Source organism: Chionomys nivalis, chromosome 3 (assembly GCF_950005125.1).
Source record: "Chionomys nivalis chromosome 3, mChiNiv1.1, whole genome shotgun sequence".
Classification (NCBI taxonomy): Eukaryota; Metazoa; Chordata; class Mammalia; order Rodentia; family Cricetidae; genus Chionomys; species Chionomys nivalis.
In genome coordinates, this window is record NC_080088.1 from 83,784,778 (window position 1) to 83,803,875 (window position 19,098).

The 19,098-nt window shown below is 44.8% G+C and overlaps 1 protein-coding gene across 3 annotated transcripts; it reads left to right on the forward strand.

Moving 5' to 3' along the window:
• Positions 1–6,280: 6,280 nt before the first annotated feature.
• Positions 6,281–11,886, forward strand: Hmgb1 (high mobility group box 1). 3 transcript variants are annotated; one of them, XM_057765869.1, is made up of 5 exons: positions 6,281–6,431; positions 8,424–8,587; positions 8,712–8,857; positions 9,201–9,375; positions 10,196–11,886. In XM_057765869.1, the coding sequence occupies exons 2-5, from the start codon at positions 8,438–8,440 to the stop codon at positions 10,370–10,372; spliced, it is 648 nt and encodes a 215-aa protein (XP_057621852.1). In that variant the 5' UTR covers positions 6,281–6,431; positions 8,424–8,437; the 3' UTR covers positions 10,373–11,886. The 3 variants fall into 3 exon arrangements, with proteins under 3 accessions (XP_057621852.1, XP_057621853.1, XP_057621854.1); XM_057765870.1 differs by lacking the exon at positions 6,281–6,431 and adding an exon at positions 7,753–7,914; XM_057765871.1 differs by lacking the exon at positions 6,281–6,431 and adding an exon at positions 7,927–8,048.
• The last annotated feature ends 7,212 nt before the right edge of the window (positions 11,887–19,098 follow it).

Consider the following 19,098-nt stretch of genomic DNA (forward strand, 5'->3'; position numbering starts at 1 on the left):
AAGGGACCGAAAATACCCCAGAAATAGATTACATAATGCTTTATTAACCTTGAATTTTCTTAATGCTAATGAGAAAGGAATGACAGCAGCAGAAAGACATTGGTAATGGAAAAATCTGCTGAACTAAATCAACCAATTTATTTCAAAGATGTGCTGACCTCTCAATGGAAGCCAGGAGATGTGCTACGTTGGGGAAGGGGTTTTGCTCTTGTTTCCATAGGAGAAGAAAAATTGTGGATACCATCAAAATTAATAAAGGTTCGATTTGAAGAGGAGAAACCTCTTGAAAAGGAGAAATGACAACTCATCCACAATGATGATATTCATACAGGTGGTAAGAAAAACATATAGAATGGGGGCAGGGTTCTGTTCTTATCTCCACAGGAAAACACTCATCTTTGAAAAATTCAAGGGACCCTGGATCTTTGGATACTGACAGATGGAAAAATACCTGCCCAATAGGAACTATTAAGAAAACTGAATAGGTTGTGTAAGTAAAATATATTAAACCATATTTCTAAATGTATAGAGCTGGTTTTGAAGTTGGACTCTGGCTCAGTCCCTCTCCAATTCCAAGCCTGTTGGTAAGAGAAAAACCCAGAGTTTCTGGAGTTTCTGTCTCATGTCAAGAGCCATGATAGGGGACAGAAAGAAATATGAGTTTAGAAAACATCTTTGCTTTTCTTCATATCTATCATACTTTTCATTAAATATATCTATCATGCCTTTCATTGAATATATATATATGTCTATATATGTCTATATGATTAATGTTTAAAATTTTCACAATGAACAATGAGTTTTTCCTGAAGTGACATTTGAAGTTTCCAGGAAGAAGATGGGGCCCCACAACAACAACTCCACCTGGTTGATATGACGTCATGATACTGATAGCGCTACTACAAGACCTGTTTTGGGTACCAGCTGCACAAGACGATTCCAACTTGGTTAGCTGAAATGGTGCACATCTTATACAACATTCTGGCCAGACCTGCACAAAATACTCAGAGACTATTTGCAATTTTAAAAGACATTAATCTTGAAATTTAACCATCATTTTACTTTCACAGGATCCCCCAGAAAGAACGTCGCCCCCATGACAGCTGGAAGTAACTCTAGAGGACGACATCCCCTCTCCCAGTAAAGTTTGCCCTTGGGTTTAGGGACATCATTTAGGGGGTTGATTATAATTGGTATACGGTTGAGGGTTGGGGAAGGAATTTTATAAGCTCAGGGATCATTTGAAAAAAAAAAGAGGGATAATGGGATGATGGGATAATAGATTGGTACTTGTTGGTACTTGTGAGTTATTGTTTTGAGACAAATATATTGGTATCGATTCTTATATATTGATACAAAGTGAAATTATATTGACTATTGTATGCATGCATGTTTCTACCTCTGTTTAAAACATTTTTTATGTATTGACAAATATTGTATTGATATATATATATTGTATATATTTACCATATTGCAGTGTACATTTCTACCTCTGATTAAGATACTTATATATTGTTTGTGTATTGATATATATTTACCATACTGCAATGTATATTTGTACATTGTTTATATTTGGAGGTCATTGTCCTCATTTGTTTCACAGTCATTTATTGTCTTAGTCTTTAAGTTAGATAGGTATTGAGAATTATATAGATCAATAGTATTCTAAGTTTGTCATTTATAATTAGACTAATCAGGTTCTTTAGATACATAGAGATTATACTCAGTATAGATAGATAATCTTCAACCTCTTCAAAGAGCTGTAGAAAATGGCCTTTAATCTAACTCAGAGTTTTGTGGTAGTGAGACACAATTGCTCCTGGCAACACCGCTCTATTCCCGAGAGAATGTTGAGCACCAAAGACACTCCACCTGGAGCCTTTCTTCTTGGCTGAACTGGCCTTTGGTTAAAGAAATGCCCATACCTCAACCACTGACAGACATACAGAGTATCTGTGAATTGAAGAAACAGGACTGTCATATCCTGCCAAGACAGGGTAAGATAGTTTTGACAAGTTTCTTGCCTTTGAAAATGGTATGTCAGTTATGTTAAGCCTTAGCCAAAGCTGATTGCTTCAATGCTGCAAACGTGACCTTGGGTGATTGCCCAGGTAGCTAGTTGTCTCTGTGATTTGTTGCATGTTTTGGAAGTTGTTTGATTGCACTTCCTAATTACTCAGGTAACATTATTTCCCTTCTCAGATCTTCGATGGGGTTGAAGACTATATAAATGTAGTTACTTTCACTCATGACTTGGCCAAGCTTTTATTATATAAGACTTAAACTAGTTAGAATAGGATATTTGTACTTATTGTATATAATTTCGTAGTAGGTTTAGAACTCTCTTACTTAAACAAAAGGGGGAGGTGTTGCGGGAGGTCCTTCCACTCCTCCAGCCAATAGCCACTGAGATACCAGCCCATTGGGGCGTGGTCTCTCTCCCTTTAAAAAAGCGGCCACTTCCCTCCTCGCGCTCTCTTACTTCCTGCTCTGCTTCTGGCCACTAGACTCCCTTCCTGATTGCACAGAGGGCTGTTGTCTGTGATGGTGATCTGTAAGTTTTTTCCCTTTTAAATAAATAACCATTTTATTAATCATAATTCCAAACTGGTGTTTGTGACTTATGCCTTCGCCTTCAATTGCCTGGCGGATTGTGCTTTTTAAAAAGTATTTATTTTTGCTGGGTGGTGATAAGTGAAAATTCCTCTGTAGGAAGTAACTCTGCCAATGCAGTATATCAGATCAGGCCAAATTAATAAATCCAAGTCTAATATGAGCAAAACATTCTCGGGTGGTCCCAGGAGAGAGAAGAAGCCACCAGGAGAAACCATAAGGGGCAACCTACGGGCCAGACCTTCAATACCCTCCAGGGGTGGAGCCAATGTTTGGCAGACTTTCTTTGGGCAGGGTCTGGAAAAGACAGGAGCTGGTGCTTGGCTTGCTGAAGGTAGGGTTTGTAATGGGGCCTCAAACTGGAGATCCCCAGCAGGTTATGAGGGTACACACCTTTAAATCCAGCACTTAGGAGGCAAAGGCAGGTGGATCTCTATGAGTTTGAGGCCAGCCTGGTCAACAGAGTGAGTTCTAGTACAGCCAGGGCTATGGGGAGAAAGCCTGTATTGAAAAAAAAAAGCAAATAATAAACAAAACAAAAAGTGTTTATTTTTAAAACTTCTCTGTGTGTGTATATTGGGATCATGTGGTAAGGACTGAACTCGGGGCTTTGGGAAACCCTGCCACTGACCTAAATCTTATCTCAGATACAGAAATCAAATTTCATGCTAGTAGTACTCTGTAAATCCTCTCCAGCATGGAAACTTAAAAAAGTGCAGCCCCAGATGAGGGGAAGATTAGTGCTATTTGAGGTGAAGAAAAACAAGACAGACAAAAAAGATTAACTAGATTTGTAACCATTTGCCTTCACATAAAATTAAAATATAAAGAAAACCTCAAGATTAGTTATACTTGAGACTTTCTAAGTTCTGGGATAGTAGATGTCTGCATGACATAATTTTAAACTTTAAAAAGTTCAGGTCTGACTAGGTGGTGGTGGTGCAGGCCATTAATCCCAGAACTTGGAAGGTAAAGGTAAGCAGATCTCTGTGAGTTCAAGTCCTGCCTGGTTACAAAATGAGTTTCAGGTCAGCATGTCTGTTACACAGAGAAACCCTTTATTGAAAAACAAAACAAAAAAAACAAAAAAAAAAAAAAAAAGAAAGAAAGAAAAAGAAAGAAAAGAGTTCAGATTTGGCACCAGCTATGGCACCACATGCCTGGAATCCTAGAACCACCTAGGAGGTTCATGAGTTAGAGGATAACCTGGGCTACATAGTAGACTCTGTTGTGGGGAGGTATCATCCTAGGGTTCTAAGTACAAGGCCGCAGCACCATACACACAAATTTTATTAAACAAGGTGAAAAAAAATCAGTCTGTGAAAGGACAACCAGCTTGCACGACACAGCAAAACCCTGTTTCCCAAAGTAAAATGCAATCCTCGCAGTAAGCCTTGGTCATCTGCTTTAAGGATGGGAAATCCAATACACAGGGATGGTAGATTTGAACCTTAACTCCGGCACCTGTTACTCCCCATTCTTCTCAGATGGAAACGTCATGCGTGTCCATTTCTCTCTTGTTGCTTTGTGTGCCATTAATTTACCCTCCCAAGGGTCTAGTCTAGCAGCAGGACCAGGACCAGTGCTGGAAGATATTGAGGGTGCCATTCAAATGGAAGCTACACTTTAGTGATGCGGAATGCTATGGAAATATTTTAGTTATTCTAAGATTTATATATATATTTACAGATATTATTGTGTGTATGTGCGTACATATGTAAGGTGCCATGTCGGTGCTGGGAACTGATCCAGGTCTTCTGTAAGAGCAGCAAGTGCTTTGAACCAAGAACCATGGCTCCACCCCCTATTGAATATCTTATAAAGAACTAAGAAGACACAACAGGTCTGAAATGATGTAGATGTATCTAAAGGAAAAAGCTTGGCTTGGATCAGGGAGGGTAAATACAAGTGCGAATAACAATTTAAAATTTAACATATATTTTAAATATCGATAGTGTACAATGCTTGTTCACGTAGTCTTTAGTACTAGAGTGGTCTTTTGTTGGTTTGTTTTTAAAACAGGGTTTCACTGTGTAGCCCTAGACAGGCCTGTGTAGACCAGGCCGGTCTGGAACTCACAGAGATTCTCCTGCCTCTGCCTCCTGAGTGCTGGGACTAAAGGCATATGCCATCCTACCCAGCAACTACATGTTTGTGTGTGTCTGTGTTTGTGTGTATATCTTTTGTGTACTGCCCATTCACACCAGTATTCCCTGAGATCAAGAGTGATTTTTTTTTTTCAAAAACGACAATGGACGTTTAAAAGCACTGCTCAGAAAACATTATCTAACCCTTTTCTCAATAAGCATAATAAATTCGAGCAAACCCATTAGATAATAGAGCCTTGGAAGTGGTATAGAAATCTAACCCAATGTGGTCTGTTTTGACTTGGATCAATTGCATTTGGAGGAATTAATTCTTTGTTGGGTAGAGAAGTATATAGGATGTCAGAGAGTGAAAAAAAAAGGGGGGGTGTCTGTTGTAACTGAAGAGAGGTGTGGTCTGCCCCTGAAAGGGAAAGATAGTGCCTTCACCAAGGGTTAATGTAAGCCTGTGGCCTTTGGAGCTGGCCTGACTATATTCTCTGCAGACCAAAGCGTGACTACCAGCCAGCTTGGTGAGTGGGAGAAAGCCCTGCCTGTGGGTTTGGGCCTGAGCAGTCTCCGCCTGCATCTAATCCTTCAGGTAACAGTAGCCCTAAACGTCTGGTAATCCTAGAGCAGGTACATGTATGCACTAAGTGGTGTGATCGAATGGAAGATAGCAATCACAAAGATTCGTTTGATTCTAACAGTAATCCACACCAAGTCCCAGAAAACAGCCAGTGTGTGCGGATGGGGGTGGGGAGACGAGGTCTTTAACGAACTTGCTAATTCTAGCTGGGCCCTCCCAAACATTTCCTGAGAGCAGCCAGTATCAAAACCCAGTGCCCTGCATTAATTCCCTGGAATAAAGCTTTGGTGTCCGGGAAGTTCAAAACAGTGCTTTGTGTTTGACCAAAAAAAAAAAAAAAAAAAAAAAAGGAAAAAAACAAAGTTTGAGAAGTACTGGGAAACTCGAGCAAACCCAGAAACAGGGGTGCAACAGGGGTGCAACTGGACGCCTGCTTGGGGTGCAGACTAGGCCTCCGGCAGGGTGGGCCCGACGCCGTGAGACCCCGGTGCGGGGTGTCCCGTGGTGGGCTGCGACAGCACGGCCGTCCCCAGGCCCGCAGAGCCCCCCACGTCCGGGTCGCCCCACTCGGGGAGGCTTCCGCCGGCCAGGGCCGCGCGTCTCAACGGCTCGGGGCGGGAGCGGGGAGTGGGGGGGGGGCGGGCCTGCGAGAGCCGCCCGGGCCCGAGGACGCAGCGGTCGCTGCGGCGAAGCCAGGCCCTGGGCGCGCGCGCCGCGGCTCAGGCGTGGGGCCGGCTCGGGGCCGACGCAGGCACACAGACACCATAGAGCTCGGCTTTCCCGTAGCAGCTGCTGCCGCTGCCGCTGCCTCTCCCGCCTCAGCCTCTCGGCCCGGCGCACACACACACACGTTCAGATTTGCGCGCTGTTTCAATCCTCGGTGACGTGTCCCCGGAGCCGGCCAATGGCGCGCGGGCTCTGGTCAGGACAATGGGAGGGAACGGGCCAATGAGCGAGCCCCGTGAGTTGGCGGTAGCCAATAGGAGGCGCGCTGGCTGGAGAGTAATGTTACAGAGCGGAGAGAGTGAGGAGGCTGCGTCTGGCTCCCGCTCTCACAGCCATTGCAGTACATTGAGCTCCATAGAGACAGCGCCGGGGCAAGCGAGAGCCGGACGGGCACTGGGCGACTCTGTGCCTCGCGGACGGTGAGTGCGGGACGGCGAGCGGCGGCGAGAGCGCCTCGGGCAGCCTCGTCGCCCGCGCCGCGGCCGGATCCCCGCGGCCCGGAGCCGGCGGGTCAGGCTCCACACAAAGGCAAATGAGGGGGGACCGTGGGGGGAACTGCGCACGGAGCGAGGCTCCGCCGGGCGCCGCGAACGCTGCCCCGCGCCGAGCCTTCCCGCGGGCCTCAGGCGGCCGCCACTTCCCACCCGCGGTGGCGTCCGTGCTTCACTGGCGCAAAAAAAAAAAAAAAAAAATTTTAAATTTTTTGTTTCAGATTTTTTTTGTGAAATATTAAAAAAAAAAAAACAAACGTGTTCGCGGCCCCCGGGGCCGAACGTTCCGGGCGGGCGGGCGGGCGGCGTGCGCGGAGCGGGCAGCGGCGGCGCTTCCCGGCTGCATGGGCGGCCGCGGCGGGGAGCGCGGGGCGGCGGGCGGGGCGCCGCTGCGGGCGAGGGCGGCGCGGGTGGGCCGGGGGCGTCCGTGCGGGGCGACTCGGGCCGGGCGCGGCGGAGGGCGAGCGGGCGGCAGGGGGGGAAGCGGCGCCGCTGCGCTCGCTGGAACATGGCTGACTCGGCCCGGCGCTGCTGGCTGGAGAGAAAACAAGGCGGGCGTGCGGGCGGGGGAAGCTGGGCGCAGCAGTTCTGAGGCAACTTTTTTTTTTTTTTTCCTCCCCCCTCTTCTCTCTTGCTCTCTGTCTCCCCTCTCCCTCGCTCCTCACAGCCCCGCGTTCTCCGTGCGGGGGCGGCGGGGCGCGCGGAGGGAGACGGCGCGGGGGCCGCGGGGGGAGGGGAGCCGCGCGCCCCCGCCCCTCCCCCGCCGCCATGGCGAGTGCGCCAGCGCCCCGCCCGCCGCGCGCCTCAGTCTCCTCACACACACACACACAGACAGACACACATATACACGCGCGCGCACACAAAGGGAAGGAGCCATATTCGCGCTCGCCCTCGCGGCGGCGGCGGCGCAGGCGGGGAAGACGCGCAGCGGCCATTCCGTGCGCCGGCCCTGGCGGCCGCGGGCGGAGCCAGCCCCCATTTCGAGCGGGGCTTCTCCCTGCGCCGCGGCCGACAAAATGGGGGCGGCGGCGCGAGCCTGCGGCCTTCCGGGCGCACGTGGCGGCCCTCAGCCTCGGGCCAAGTTCCGAGGGTGGGGGAAGCCTCCCGCGCGCGCCGGGGCACCCCAACTTTCCACGAGCTCGGTTTAAAAAAAAAACCACCAAAAAAAAAAAAAAAGCCAAGCAACCCAGACACCCCCGTGGCAGCGAGAGGGGGGTGGCGGCAGGAGTGGCTTTTGTCCCTCATCCTTGTTTACTCGGAGAAACTTCAGACCGGACGTGTTTAGTCAGAGCAGAAACGCATCTCGGGGCCAAAGCGATAGGAAACGGCGGCCTCTCCCGGCCCCGTCCCAGCGCCGTCTCCGCCCTCCCGAGCAAAGTTTGATGCGAAGACAGGGTGTTCTGAGAGCTGGGTAAACTTCGCCTGCGCGAGGGGCACTTAGTGTTGTGGTTTGGGTTTTTGCCCCCCTTGGGCTTTTCTAGGCCTGTAATTCTCTAAGGTCTACAGATCGTTCCTTGGACGCTGCAAAATTCACTCATGGACAGGGTGGGTTTTCTTTTTGAGACATTTGAGTTTTGTTGGCTTAAAATTTTTTTTTTTTTAGTTTTAAAAATGGTTTTGATAACCGGTTAGGCAGTCATTCAGACACAGACAGAGAATGCTTGGGTATCTGCCCACACGTTGTGATCAGACTTGGGGACCGTTTTGTTTGTGTTTTTTCCTGTGTCCTGTCTTTTCATTCTGTGGCTTAGCCACTTCTAGGAATTGGTTAGCGTTTGCAATGCTCTGTCTGCTTTTCATGGGAGATTGTCATCACCGCTGGGTTAAATAACACAAACTTTGGTTTGCCTTGCCACCCCGAGTAGTTTGCAGCTTGTCAATTTCATAATGTCGTTACTAACACCAAATGCTCTCTTTTAGAAAATCAACTAAACATGGGCAAAGGAGATCCTAAGAAGCCGAGAGGCAAAATGTCCTCGTATGCATTCTTTGTGCAAACTTGCCGGGAGGAACACAAGAAGAAGCACCCGGATGCTTCTGTCAACTTTTCAGAGTTCTCCAAGAAGTGCTCAGAAAGGTGGAAGGTAAGAGGGATTTAGACACTGACAGCCAGTTCTTCCAAATTAGGATGGAGGGCTGCTGCTGCCTGTGGTCATAGTGTGTGACTGTTAAATATTTATGTGTTAAGCTTACAATTAACTTTTCTAGACCATGTCTGCTAAAGAAAAGGGGAAATTTGAAGACATGGCCAAGGCTGACAAGGCTCGTTATGAAAGAGAAATGAAAACCTACATCCCCCCCAAAGGGGAGACCAAAAAGAAGTTCAAGGACCCCAATGCACCCAAGAGGCCTCCGTAAGTACAGCTTTATTTTGAGGTGTTTCATGGTAGGTATAAATTATCCTCCTTGAGTGTCCACTGTTTGGTTTCTTGGCTGAGAATGGCTCAGGTTATGTACTTAAGTTGTCAAAATTGTAACTCATACTGGGTAGAAATATTAGCCAGGGCATCTGAATTAAAATACTTGATTCCTTTGCATAGGATGCCACTTGCTGTGATTTTTGTCCCTTTTGTATCTTTAGAAATTGCTTAAAACTAATTCATCAGCACATGAGATTAGTAAGTGCTTATATATAAAACAGTAAAAATTTGAACAGCGTTTGGTTTTAAAATCATAAAATTTAATTTCTGGTTTTAGTTCGGCCTTCTTCTTGTTCTGTTCTGAGTATCGCCCCAAAATCAAAGGAGAACACCCTGGCTTATCCATTGGTGATGTTGCAAAGAAACTGGGAGAGATGTGGAACAACACTGCTGCAGATGACAAGCAGCCCTACGAAAAGAAGGCTGCCAAGCTGAAGGAGAAGTACGAAAAGGTAAAGAGCAAGAATGAAAAGGAATGCCGGATGTTGGGTGATCGTACTTGATAACTTGTCTTAATTTCCCGTTTGCAGATCCATTTTTCAAACAGGAAGGACCAATACATTGTTAAAATTGCATATAATGTGCTTTGAGCTGATGCTATATGTTTAAGATGTTTTAATTTTACTTTTTACTATCTTCAACTTTTGGGAGAAATTTGGTAGTTAATTTTGGAGAGGAAGATTTTTAAATGGGTAGGTAGGCATACAGTATAAAAATAGACTATGCAAAGTAACTGTAAATGACTAGTCTATACACAAGTATGTTATGTTCACTTTGAATTTTAAAAAAAGTTAGTTAAATTTCAAGACTGCCAAAGTAAGTATAAATAGGATGAAGAAAGGTTGTGTTTTCTATACCTAAATTGAAATGCTTAAAAACTTAAAACTAATTTTTTAAAGTTATTCTGAAAATAATCCTCTTTTAGATGTTAATGTAACTGCAGACTTACTAGCACATCCTATCACACACCCCCGTTGTCTACCATGAATTAGGGTCTGACTGGGGACCTGTGGAATGCTGTTTTGTGTTCAGAAGGTGGCAGTGTTACCCTTTGATCTGTAAACGGGAATTACGATGTGGTGCATAATTCCACCTCAGTGAGGCACAACAATACAAATATTAGACTGCCACCTCGTGACTTGTGGCTTGCTAATTGTTTATTTTTAATTATTTGGGAAAGTGCCGTGGGTCTACTTGTGTGTTGTAGAGACTGAGGTTTTCTCATGTTTTGTTATTTATTTTGTCTTCTGTTTTCTTGTTTTGTTTCGGAAGGATATTGCTGCCTACAGAGCTAAAGGAAAACCCGATGCAGCGAAAAAGGGGGTGGTCAAGGCGGAAAAGAGCAAGAAAAAGAAGGAAGAGGAAGATGATGAGGAAGACGAAGAGGATGAAGAGGAGGAGGAAGAAGAGGAAGACGAAGATGAGGAAGAAGATGATGATGATGAATAAGTTGGTTCTAGCGCAGTTTTTTTTCTTGTCTATAAAGCATTTAACCCCCCTGTACACAACTCACTCCTTTTAAAGAAAAAAATTGAAATGTAAGGCTGTGTAAGATTTGTTTTTAAACTGTACAGTGTCTTTTTTTGTATAGTTAACACACTACCGAATGTGTCTTTAGATAGCCCTGTCCTAGTGGTATTTTCAATAGCCACTAACCTTGCCTGGTACAGTCTGGGGGTTGTAAATTGGCATGGAAATTTAAAGCAGGTTCTTGTTGGTGCACAGCACAAATTAGTTATATATGGGGACGGTAGTTTTTTTGGTTTTTTTTTTGTTTTGTTTTGTTTTTGTTTTTTTTTTCATCTTCAGTTGTCTCTGATGCAGCTTATACGAAGATAATTGTTGTTCTGTTAACTGAATACCACTCTGTAATTGCAAAAAAAAATTGCAGCTGTTTTGTTGACATTCTGAATGCTTCTAAGTAAATACAATTTTTTTTATTAGTATTGTTGTCCTTTTCATAGGTCTGAAAATTCTCTTCTCAAGGGGAAGCTAGTCTTTTGCTTTTGCCCATTTTGGGTTACACGAATTATTGCAGTGTTTCTTTTCATATAGTTAGCTGGAAGAAGAGCTTTTATTTACACACCCTGCATATTGTGATGGGGGTAACATTTTCGTCCATAGTTAATTCCAAAATTGTGATCAGTCGGTTAAGAGATAGTACATAACCCACGTGCAAAGCTGAGAGTGATCAGTTCTATTACACCATAGGATTATTAGGATCAAACAGTCTGTCCTTGAAGGACGAATAGAAAAGTATGTTCTAATCCTTACATGAGGACTCTTCTTAGCTTCCATTACTATGTAATGGCAGTTACATTCTGCAGTTCCCCTATTAAAGACCTGAGAATGTATCCCCAAAAGCGTGAGCTTAAAATACAAGACTGCCATATAAGACTCTCTGTTGACATTAGCCCTAGTGAAGGCTATGATGAAAACTCTGGCTATAATGCCTTTGCCCATCTATCTAAATACAGGATTGCTCAGGAAACTTGACTGTTTAAAAGTATTTTTAATTAGTTGAGCCAGCTTTTCTTAAAATCATGCCACATTTAAAATTAAAATAAGGGTATATTTTCCTATATTGTGATTTATCCCTTTATTAAATTGGAGACAAGAAAAGACCATAAACTGCGTATTATTACCAGTTGTCCAATCCATTTGTTTTTTCTTTATAAAACCCAAACTCATTCATTAGTCATGTTTAATCTGCTTAGGAGTTTAGGGAACAATTCGGCAATTTTGTGGTTTTTTGAGATTATCATTCTCTTAAAGTGCCAGTGTTTTAAAATAGCGTTCTTGTAATTTTACGCGCTTTTGTGATGGAGTGCTGTTTGTTATATAATTTTGACTTGGGTTCTTTACATTTGCGTTTGTTAATGTAATTTGAGGAGGAATACTGAACATGAGTCCTGGATGATACTAATAAACTAATAATTGCAGAGGTTTTAAATATTAGTTAAATGACTTTCACTTAAAAACTTTAAGCTTTTTGTCACATTGTTTATGACAGTGCCTGGTAGTTAGGCTTTTTCATTAGAAACACGGAGGCTGGTGCCAAAATAGCAGTGGGTAAAAGCGCTTGCCGTCAGACCCAGAGGAAAGGGAACCAGCTTCCGGCAGGTTCTCACCACTCACCTGCCCTCAATAAGTTTAAAATGATAAATAGGCTAAAGGACTGGAAAAAACAGGTTTTTGTCGAACATCCCATATATATAGATAAAAAATGAGCGTAATCTTTCAAAATATTGAGTTAAGATTAGTTTAAAATTTTAAGTTGCTGAAAAGTGGGGTTGGTTTCAAAGATCACACATCCGTTCCCTAACCCAAGGCGTGGACTGGAGCAGGCTGTAGAGATCTTGATGACCAACCAACTTAGGAACAAGTAACTGACTTAGATGGGAGTGTGCTGTTGCTTTTCAGCCACCGCTGCCGACATCTGTTGTTAGTAAGGATCCATTTAAAAGCGAACTCTGCCTCAAGGAAACTTCTTTGTAACTTTAGTGGGTGTGTCGTGACAGCTACCCTTTCAAAGATGTTAAGAATGGGAACAGTTTGCCTTGCTTAACCAGCTTCAGATCTTAACATCAGGAAATAGAACAAAAAACTCTTAAATTTGAGAATGAGTTCTGCTCAGTGTCCAAGCAGTATCCCCTGGAACTGTTTTGGCTCTTAAATTTTAAGCTGATGAAAGTGAGTGGAGATTACTTAAGTAATACAGTATAAAACTTTGTAAACAGTTTTGGAAAGATACGGGAATTACTTCCAAGCTTGAGATGGTTACAGCACAATTAGACTTAAAAGACTAAAATTTGCACGTTTTGGTAGTTGTGTTTAAAGAAGTGGTCTTGTAGCCCAGGCTTGCCTGGGGCTCACTGTATAGCAGAAGATTGCATCCTGCCTCTGCTTCCCAAGTGCTGGGATTACTGATGGTTACACATGGTGGGTTTTCTGTAATTTAAAAAGATATTTGTCACCGTTACTGATCATCTTAAATTTGATCCCCATAACTCCTGCAAGTCATTGATCCTCAGGTGTGTGCCTTGATGTTCATGTGAGCACACAGAATAAGTGCAAGAGAATAACTGGCACACTAAATTTCACTTCCTAGCTTCTGGGTTGTAGAATTTGGCTGATCTCAAACTGTTTAGCTTCTCAACTACTGGAAAGTATGCTCCATTTAGGGTGAGATTTGGGCTGGGCACACTGGAGCATACCTTTAATGCTAGCACTGGGAGGCAGAGGATCTCTGAGTTTGAGGCCAGCCAGGCAACATACAGAGTTCCAGGACTATCAGTGCTACGCAGAAACTCCCTACTTCTACCACCATTCCCACCCCAAAAACTTATTTGGGAAGAGGGACTGCTGCTTATACTACAGGGGCCAAAGGCATGTGATGAAGAGGACAGTGCGCTTTAGGCCGCAGCCATTCAATTCAACAGTTTCCTTGGTACTTAAGGAATCAAGCGTATCAGAATGCTATAGTGAGTGTACTGAACCACACAGCAGAGGAAATAACAGTCTGGCTTGCAGAATGTGGCCAAGCCCAAATCTAGGTCTGCCTGAGACAACATAGCTGACAAGAACCTCATAGCAAGCCGGGCGGTGGTGGCGCACGCCTTTAATCCCAGCACTCGGGAGGCAGAGGCAGGCGGATCTCTGTGAGTTCGAGACCAGCCTGGTCTACAGAGCTAGTTCCAGGACAGGCTCCAAAGCCACAGAGAAACCCTGTCTCGAAAAACCAAAAAAAACCAAGAACCTCATAGCATTTTGTCCCAGGTCAAGCACAAGTCAGTATTAGCATTATTGCAAGCTGCACACATCACAGCTTAGTCTAAACCATAAATGAACCATTGCCCAGTAATTAAGTTCATAAATAAGGGGCTGTAACGAGTTTCTTAAACTTGTTTTCCTGTTTACATCAATTTCTGAAACCTCTTAATATGTGGTAAAAGACAAAACAGTTCAGATAGCCATGTAATCAAAGCAGTGAGGTGCGTCATTTACATATTCTTAAGTAAAGCAGTGCTAACACTTTTGGGAAATTCCCTGGGGTTCAGCCAAGTTACTTCCTTGGGTAAAGAGGCAGAATGTTGCTGTGCTCTAGTAATCCAGTTTCAGGATAACACTGACATGGGAATGCCAACCATACACAACACTGTACCACACTTAACCGCTCTGCCAAGGAGAGATTGTCCATTCCGCATGGTCACTGAGTTGACCCTGAATAGTGGAGTTTACTGAACATCAACAGAAAAAGGAAGCAGTACAGCAGTGGAGTAACTACCTCAGGGATGGCCAGCTTGGTGTGCAGGAACTGGAATCCAGGCCTAGAGCAGCAGGAAGGGCTTGGGACTATAACATAGAAGGTGTGTGCGTAGATTCGTGCTATCTCCAGTGCCAAAAGAAAAATCAGGGAAAGCCACAGGATACATTTTTAAAATTTTATTATTATGTTGTGTTTTGTTTTTCCTTTTTTTTTTTGTTTTTATAGACAGGGTTCTCTGTAGCTTTGGTGCCTGTGCCGGAACTAGCTCTTGTAGGCCAGGCTGGCCTCGAACTCCCAGAGATCCGCCTGCCTCTGCCTCCCGCGTGCTGGGATTAAAGGTGTGTTTTGTTTTTCCAGACAGGGTTTCTCTGTGTAACAGCCTCAACTGGAACTAGCACAGTAGACCAGGCAGGCCTTGAACTCAGAGAGATCCACCCACCTTTGCCTCCCAAGTGCTGGGATTAAAGGTGTGTGCTACCACCACCAGCTTTTTTTCTTTCTTTTTATTTTAAAACACTTTTGCTTGAGATATGGTTTCACTGTGTCGACCAGGCTGGCTTCAGATATCCACATACTTCTGCCTTCCCAGTGCTGAGATTAAAGGTGTGTATCACCATACCTATTTAAAACATTTTGTGTATATGGGTGTTTTCCCTGCATGCATGTATGTACCACATACACTCAGTGTCCATCAAAACCAGAAGAGAACATCAGATCTGGAGCTGAAATTACCTATGGTTGTGAGCTGTCATATGGGTACTGGGAACTGAAATTGGGTACTGTGAAGGAATCGTAACAACTGGGCTGGTTCAGCCCATTTATGTTTTGTTTATTCATTTGTTTGAAACAGGGTCCTATGTAGACCAAGCTGACTTTGAACTCACTGCAGCTAAAGGTAATTCTGAACTGTTTCTGCCCCGACTTGGTTTTCTCTTTAGTTGTATAATTAGATATGTAATGGAACTGGAGGGATGGCTCAGCCATTAAGAACTGGCTGCTCTTCCAGAGGACTGGTGTTATATTCCCAGCATCTGTACGGGCTACCCACAACTGTAATTCTAGTTCCGGGGGATCTGATGCCCTCCTGGCCTTCACGGGCACCAGGCAGGAATGCAGTACACAGACTTAACATGTACAGGTAAAACACTCATGTGCATAAAATTTAATTTTTTTTTTTTTTTTGAGACAGGGTTTCTCGGGGGGTGACAGTATTAGGTGTGGCCTTGTGGGAGTAAGTATGGTCTAGTGGCGGAACCTGGATGACATATGCCTTTAATCCATACCCTGATGTTGGAGGACACTCTGAAGCGTGTCACTGTCGAGGCGGGCTTTGAGGTCTTCAAGCTTCCTTAAGTGTGATAGTTGACTTCCTGCTGCCTCTGAGTCAAGATGTAGGACCTTCAGCTATTTCTCCAGCACCGTGTCTCCCTGCATGCAACCATGCTTTCCCCATGATGGACTGAACCTCTGAAACTGTAAGCAAGCCCCCTCAATTAAATGTTTTCTTTATAACCATGGAGGCTGGGCAGTGGCGGCGCACGCCTTTAACCCTATCACTTGGGAGGCAGAGGCAGGTGGATCTCTGTGAATTCGAAGCCAGCCTGGTCTACAAGAGCTAGTTCCAGGACAGGCTCCAAAGTTGGTATCTCCATCCAGCAATAAAACCCTCACTAAGACACTCTGTGTAACCCTAGCTGTCCTGGAACTGTAGACCAGGCTGGCCTTGAACTCAGAGATCTGCCTGCCTCTGCTACCCAAATGCTGGGACTAAAGGTGTGTAAGCCAGCGCCTAGAAATTTTTTTAAAAATTAAAATAATCGGACATAACAAATGACCTTCCATAGTGTAGTACTTCACTTCCTTCACGGCAGATACCCACTGTCTGCCACCTTCTGATGTTTCTAACAGTATTTCAGGCATTTGTACAAGTTCAGGATAAATACCTCAAAGTAGAATTGCTGAGTCAAAGGATGCTTGGATTTAACACTTTGGCAGATATGGATTAATTGCCCCCAAAAGGTGTGCTTACACTAGGAAACATTTTAACAAGGACTTTATAACAAATCGAGATTTTTTTTTACTCGTTATTCTTTGACTCCATTAAAAAGATAAACAAAAAACCCTTTAATTTTTATTTTGTTGTTTGGTTTTTGTTTTGTTTTTTTAAAAGATAGGGTCTTGTCAGGCGGGGCGGTCACACACGCCTTTAATCCTAGCACTCGGGAAGCAGAGGCAGGCGGATCTCTGTGAGTTCGAAACAGCCTGGTCTACAGAGCTAGTTCCAAGACAGGCTCCAAAGCTACAGAGAAACCCTGTCTCGAAAAACGACAACAACAACAAAAAGATAGGGTTGGGCTATCCAGCATGCCATGGCATATAGGCAGATCAGAGGTCGTTTTGTGGGAGTCAGTTCTCTCTTTCTATGGTGTGCATCCTGGGGATCGAACTTGGGCCTTGGCTTTGCTGCAAGTACCTTTACTCACGGAGCCAGCTTATTGGCTCAATGTCCTCTTTTAAAAGTAGCTGAAACATGAAGTTAGAGCACACAAAGACTAGTTATGTACTGTGTCCAGAGAGGCTGGAAGAGCAAGGCCTTGGAGCAGCGCTCTCAGCCTTCCTAACACCGCTACCCTTTAAAACAGCTCCTCGGGTCGTGGTGACCCCAATCATAAAACCATTTCCATTGCTTCTTCCTAAGTGTGGTGTCGCTACTGTTGTGAGTCGTAACGTAAATATTTTTAGAGCTAGACATTTGCTGAAGGGGTCTTGAGCCCCGCTTGAGAGCAGCTTCCCTGGAGGTTTCTTAGAGCAGTCGCTGCTGTTGTCCGTCCATCCCGTCTTGTTTCCCACTGGGCCTGGCGCTGCCATATGGATTCGCCTGCGTGCGGTTTGGCTAAGGGAGCAGTCTAGGCAGTGAGAGCTCAGAGGCAGAGTATAGACAGCCTCTTTCCACAAAAGGGAAGAACATCCCTGCACTGGAGGCCATCGACGCCCAGGCACGGCGCAGCGCAGCCTTAGTCCCAGGCCTTAGCATGTTAGAGGCGAAGAGGCTGGAGGGTATCTGGAGCCCAACCTGTACCATTTTACACTGTAGACAGTGGCCTGTGGACACTCGCGGACAACTCCTGCAGTATCACCCTAGAGGTGCCTGTCTCAACATTCGTGAAACATGGAAGCTCCTGTCCCTTCCCCTCTAGGCTTCTTCCTTACCCTCACTGCCTGAACTCTCTCCTCCTGATGTGTGGGTACAGCAAGTGCTTGGGTATGCTGCTGCAGCAGAACCTTCCAGAAGAATATGGAAGGGAGAATGGCCACACACACACTACAAAAAACTTCTGCAAAACTTACCAGGCATAGTGGTGCACGCCTCTAGTCCCAGCACTCAGGAGGCAGAGGCAGGCAGATCTCTGTGAGTTTAAGGCCAGCCTGGTCTACAGAGTGAGTTCCAGGACAGCCAGGACTGTGACACAGAGAAATTCTATCTCAAGAAACAAAAAAAGAAAAAAAAAGTGACTCTGTTTCAAAAAACCCAGTTGCTCTTACTTTGATATTTAAATTTATTCACACACACACACACACACACACGCATGCATGCACGCACACACACACACACACACAGTAAATTCTCCCAATCAGAAAGGCTAACTATATGTATGTATACATATATGCATATATGTGTATCTTTATAGCTGAAGTGGCACATACTAAATGAACCTCTTAACTTTGTCAAGATTTGAATTCAGAACCTTCCTCCTGTTATAGAAGTGCTCTACCACTGGGCTACACCCTCAATCATTGTTTTAAAAAGATGTATTTATTTTTTATTTTATATGTATGAGTGTTTTTCCTTACATATCGGTACGTGCTCTTTAAAAAAAATGGTAGTATGTTTACATGCTGTCCGCGGGCTCCACTGTGTGCTTACCGGCCGGTCTGTTTTTGTGGTGTTGGGTCTAGCAAAGCAAGGCTTCGCATGTACTAGGCAAGCACCCTACCCCTGAGCCCTGACCCAGTACCCACTGGACACCATCGTCTGTAATCGCTCGTATCCCATACCTTTGTGACAGTGTGCTGGAGGAGCTGAGGAGACGGCTCTCAAGGAGCATGACAAAGACGGGTGACCAAGCTCCAGGCAGGTAACAATTTCATGATGTTTTTACAGAAATAGAACAAGGGCAGTTGGAAATCAAGATAGTTCTTTTCCCTTCAAGACAGGGTCTCACTGTGTATCCCTAGCTGTCCTGGAACTCACTCTGTAGATCAGGCTGGCCTGTCACTCACAGAGACCCGCCTGCCTCTGCCTCCTGAGTGCTGGGATTAAAGGCGTGCACCACCACCGCCCGGCAAAGACACTTTTAATATACAGTATTGGAAATAGTTGCAGGTTACAGTCAAGTGGGGTACACTCTTAGTTTTGGGGTCTGCTAAGTTATACGTTTCAGAAGGTTATGACAGTCATAAGAGGAAAGTGGCTAACGAAGTGAAGTAGGCTCCTGACCCGCGCCATCCCAACCTCTCCGTAATTACTGGCGTCCTAACCAGTTAGTCAGCTCTGTAGACACGTCTGCGGAGGCCACATGCTTTTTCCAGGAACTTTCATTCCCAGGTCTGCTCAACTCTGTATTATCAAACATTTAGGTAGTGTGAGATTTTTTTTTATAAGCAAAGAGGCTTCAATGACTATCCATTCCTTATACTCACATCACTGTCTATGATTATTTTATTTTGATATAAATATATCTCAAACAGTGAAATTGCTGCGTCAGGGGATGTGAGGGTTGGTACTGTCAACTTGGGGAGTTTTGAAGTCACCTAGGAGACACCCTTCTGGAAGTGTCTATGAAGGTGTTTTCTAGAGACATTTAGCCAAGGAGGGAAGACTCATCCTCGGTGTGGGGGGCACCAT

Coding starts and splice junctions, on each gene's coding strand:
- Hmgb1 (XM_057765869.1), top strand. CDS start 8,438: ATGGGCAAAGGAGATCCTAAGAAGCCGAGAGGCAAAATGTCCTCGTAT. Junction 8,588..8,711: donor AGTGCTCAGAAAGGTGGAAG/GTAAGAGGGATT, acceptor TAACTTTTCTAG/ACCATGTCTGCTAAAGAAAA. Junction 8,858..9,200: donor AATGCACCCAAGAGGCCTCC/GTAAGTACAGCT, acceptor TTCTGGTTTTAG/TTCGGCCTTCTTCTTGTTCT.